The sequence below is a fragment of the Capsicum annuum genome, chromosome 8 (genome assembly GCF_002878395.1).
Source record: "Capsicum annuum cultivar UCD-10X-F1 chromosome 8, UCD10Xv1.1, whole genome shotgun sequence".
Classification (NCBI taxonomy): Eukaryota; Viridiplantae; Streptophyta; class Magnoliopsida; order Solanales; family Solanaceae; genus Capsicum; species Capsicum annuum.
In genome coordinates, this window is record NC_061118.1 from 60,404,142 (window position 1) to 60,408,778 (window position 4,637).

Below are 4,637 nucleotides of genomic sequence, written 5' to 3' on the forward strand. Positions count from 1 at the left end.
ATGACGGAAGATATATATTTACCATTTATCATAGTTCGGCGGTATGTTTGTCCCTTTTCTGTTTTAATCTTTTTATCTCAAATAATTAATACAAATTCACTACCTAACCCAATAAATCAATTCAACCCGATCCCAATTAAAATTCAAGAGACACCTATCTACTGGACGTGTTTTTCCACCCTATATCGATATACACACAGAATACAGTAACACTCATTACTATAATTTTTTTCTTAAAAAAATATTAACCCATAACATCGAAAAACAACATCAAAATAAATTAAATCCCTAACATTTCAATTTCCAGCAAAATTTTATTGGGAAAACATTACCCACCACCGGTCAACACCACATAGTCACCATCTTCGTTGAACTAGAAATAATTCCTAGTGAACCATCGCCGCACCACTAGCTTCGGCCTTCTCCGACCTATTCTTCACTCTTTCCAATCATTAAACAGCAACTAGCAATAACGACTAATCACTGCAATTTGATTGAAATTCACGTTTAAGAGAAAAATAGAGGGAGTATTGAACTTCGAACAAAAAAAAGGTTGGATAGAGTTGGTTTGAAATTGAGTTCGATGGTTTTATTAGGTTGAGTAGTGAATTTGGGTTAATTATTTGGGATAAAAATATTAAAATGAAAAAGGAACAAATATACCCCGAACTACGATAAATTGTACGTATATGTCCTTTGTCATACTTTGGGTACACATATGCCCCTACCGTTAATATAAGAGGCATACATATATCATTTCATTAATAGTAGGGACATATGTGTACCCAAAGTATGACAGAGGGTATATGCATACCATTTATCATAGTTCGGAGTATATTTATTCCTTTCCGGTCTTAGATTTGCCTATGCGGCTCATTTATGACCGTTTAATCTTCAATATGAAAGTGCAAAATCAACCAACTATTCCCTCCGCTCAGAATTACGTTTCACATATTTTTTAAAAGTTATTTTAGTCTTAACATTAATTGTTTATTCTCCAAACTAATTTCAAGACACAATAATAACCACTAATTAATAGGGATATTATGGTAAAATAATCATGTTAGTAATTATTTTCTTAATGAATATACCAAGTGAAAATGTGACAAGTAAAAGTAAATAAAGGGAGTACTTATCTAATACTCCTTCCGCTCCTAAATAGTTGTCATTATTTTTATTTGCACTTTCCTTAAGAAAAACATTAACTAATGTTAAATTGACTAGATTATCCTTATTTATTACTCCCTTTATTCCTTTTTATTTGCTCTATTTGTGTGACATACCCCTTAGTTAATCCCTCAATCCTATAAAATTAAAAGTAATTTTATCAATATGTCCCTAATTATTTTTTATACCCCTTTTCAAATCAATAATGATTATATTTATTAAACAAGAGCATAATAAAGAGATTTTGTTCTAACTATTCTTGAAAAATTAAAGGAACAAGCATTAGGAATATAAGCATAAACTAAATGGAGCAAATAAAAAGAAATTGAGAGAGTGCTCTTTTATTTAATACTTCTCTCTTTTTCAGTATCTTGATATCTCTTCATCTTTATGACTAAGTATAAAGATGAAAAAAAATAAGTAATTATGCAGTGATTTTATGAAATGGCAAGTATTAAGAAATATTTATTTTTAATAAGGAAGAAAATTAATTAGAAAAGAAAAAAGAGTGTTGAAATAGTACGTCTCTTTAAAAGTAGTACTCTTTTTCATCATATCAATATGAGAAATATTTCAACTTATAAGAAGGTGTGGAGGACGCAGGGATTACGATAGATGGCTAGTATGTAGGAGTAAGTTTATAATAGTAGGAAAGAGTGCTCTGTTTGTATTGGTGCCTGTAGTGTCTTGTAGCCTCTCGTTCATGGTGTTTTGGTGATGTCTATGATTTCATATAACAAGTTTATAATATTACTTTGTGGGTGTTTTGTATTCTTTATTATCTAGCGGTGTGCCATTCTTTGTTTGTTGTTTGCTTTTATGTTTTTTGTTATATTTATTATCTGTCTTAAGCACAGGGGTCTATCGGAAACAACCTCTCTACTTTATCTGAGGTAGTGGTATGAACTACATATACTCTAGCCTTCCTAGACACCACTTTATAGGAATACACTGAGTATGTTGTTGAAAAAATTCAACTTATATCATCTTTTGTATAGTTTTCGAATATTTAAATTTTAAATATTAAATTAGCCTACTACAACTTATCTTGAAGTTTAGTCAAATTAACTTTCATAAAACAAAATATGACAAATAAAAATAAATAGTAATAATATATAAAATAATATTTTTACCGTATCACCTTTTGAATATGAAAAATACATTTTTTATATACAAATTATTTTTTTATTTTTTAAATTAAACAAATAAAAATAAATATTTATACTTTTAGTATAATAGACAAACAAGGCAACCTAAAGTATTGAACACACAAGTTTTACTAATGTCATTTACAAAACCTTTTCACGGAGCAATTTTAATCCAATTGTACGTAAGGCTGGGCATTCGGTTTGTTCGGTTTGATAGTGTAATATCGGTTCGGTTTTTCGATTTTCGGATTGACAAAAATGACAACTGTAACTAAACCAAAATAAATTCGGTTCGGTTCAGTTTCTACAAATTCGGTTTGGTTATTTCGGATTTTTATTTCGGTTTTAAAGATTAAAATAGTGAACCTCTCTTTGTTATGACTGAACATTTAAAATTAATGATTTTTTTTAAATAATTCAAACCTATTTTTCATTCCCGAATATAAATAACTCAACATGGATAAAACTAAATGATATAACCATAAGCCTAACATAATATATAACTTCATAATGCATAAGTTAGCATAAACAGCCGGAACTCGAAAGAGTGGTCGCTGCCGGAAAGACCACAGTCGGGCACTGTGGGTTGCAGCCCACAATGGTCGTTTGATCGCCGGCTCTGGTGTTGTTGTACAGATGACGATCTCGTTGGCGGTCTATGGTTCGATTGATTGTTCGACTATTGGACTGATGTATGCTGTTAGTTATATGTGAGGTGCTGTTACTTATTAGTTATTAGGGTTGCTATTATATATTTATATTATATTATTATATATTAAATATTATATGTATATAGAAAATATATGTATTATTAATTATTTATAGAATTTCGGTTAATCGGTTATCCGAATTATTTTTTTGAAAAATCAAAAACTAAACCATTTAATCGAATTTCAAAAATTAAAATCGATCCAAAAAACTAAAAAATCAAACCAAAATTAAAATTTTAATTTAATTTTTTAATTTTTTTAATTTTTTCGATTTAAACTAAAATATGCCCACCCTTATTGTAGGGTACAAGCGAACTCAATTAATGCAAGTTTTCTCAGCATACTCTATCATTACATTCCAATAAATATTTTCCCTATTAAAAATACATAAATTAAGTCATTTTATTTCCAAAAAGAGAGTCCAAATTTCCAAAAAAAAAAAAAAGTTGTCCTATATTCTCTTCTCTCTTTACTCATCTTTCCCAAAATCCAACTAGAAAAAACAACTATACACCTTCTCTCTCTCTCTACAATGGCGTCTCTCTTCAGAGACCGTACTTTAGGCTATTCCCGCCGAGACTCCGCCGGCTCCGGCTCCGGCTCCGTACCCACCATATCCTCCGTCACCTCAGCCACCAGTAGCTGCCGCTACTCAACTTCCAGCTCAGCCTTATCTCCACTTCAATCACCATTTCCCGACTTAACTCCGTCACTCTCCACTACTGACCTTCGTGAAACTGCTTACGAGATCTTCGTAGCTGCTTGCCGTACTTCCAGTGGAAAAGCCTTGACCTACATTCCTTCCGACCGATCTCCGTCACCGTCACCGTCACCGTCACCGTCAACGAATTATAATTCATCTTCGCCTTCTATGCAAAGATCTCTTACTTCTACTGCTGCTTCCAAAATGAAGAAAGCTTTGGGTCTCCGATCTAGCTCTAGTTCGGGGATTAAACGGGCTGAAGGAAGTCCGGGCTCTGGTGGAAAGCCCAAAAAGCCCGTAACTTTAGGGGAGCTTATGAGAGTCCAAATGAAGGTTTCTGAGAATGTTGATTCCAGAATTCGTAGAGCTCTTTTGAGAATTGCTGCTGGACAGGTAGCTTAAAATGCTATATTTATTTAAATGTAATTTCTCAGTAAAGTTTGAATTTTTATTGTGAATTGCATTTTACAAATTTGCTAATTGAGTAAATTATCACTACTTTATGCATTTTTTTGGGTATAGAAATGGTAATTTTCGGTAAAGTTTGCATTTTTTTGGTGGGTTGGATGTTACAAGATTGATCTGTTAGGGACTATGTAGCCCGGAATCTTCAAAAATGTAAACGGGTGCTGTAGGACTCTTCAAATAGTGTATTTTTGGAGAATCTTGACATGGATGCGACATCGAAAATGAAGAGTTTTAGGGAATAAACACTAGTTTTTCATTTTTATATGGTTTTTTTGGGTATATTAATGTTGATTCTTGATTAAGTTTTCATCTTGTGGTGTGTAGCAATTTATGTTTGATCTGTTAGGAAATTTGTTCAATTTATGTCATTAACTGCAAATTTTATTTCTGCCTTCAAGTATAGCAATTTTATTCAGGTTGAGGTGAATACTGAGCGTCATC

At 31.9% G+C, this 4,637-nt stretch overlaps 1 protein-coding gene across 1 annotated transcript in view; it reads left to right on the forward strand.

Annotated features, from left to right (window-relative positions):
- Window positions 1–3,424: 3,424 nt before the first annotated feature.
- The window catches only part of LOC107838969 (protein unc-13 homolog), a 7,478-nt gene continuing 6,265 nt past the window's right edge, over window positions 3,425–4,637 (forward strand). Inside the window, exon 1 of the mRNA XM_016682276.2 lies at window positions 3,425–4,121. Within this exon, the coding sequence (XP_016537762.1) occupies window positions 3,558–4,121 (564 nt within the window). The 5' untranslated portion in view covers window positions 3,425–3,557. The remainder of the gene's footprint in view (window positions 4,122–4,637) is intronic.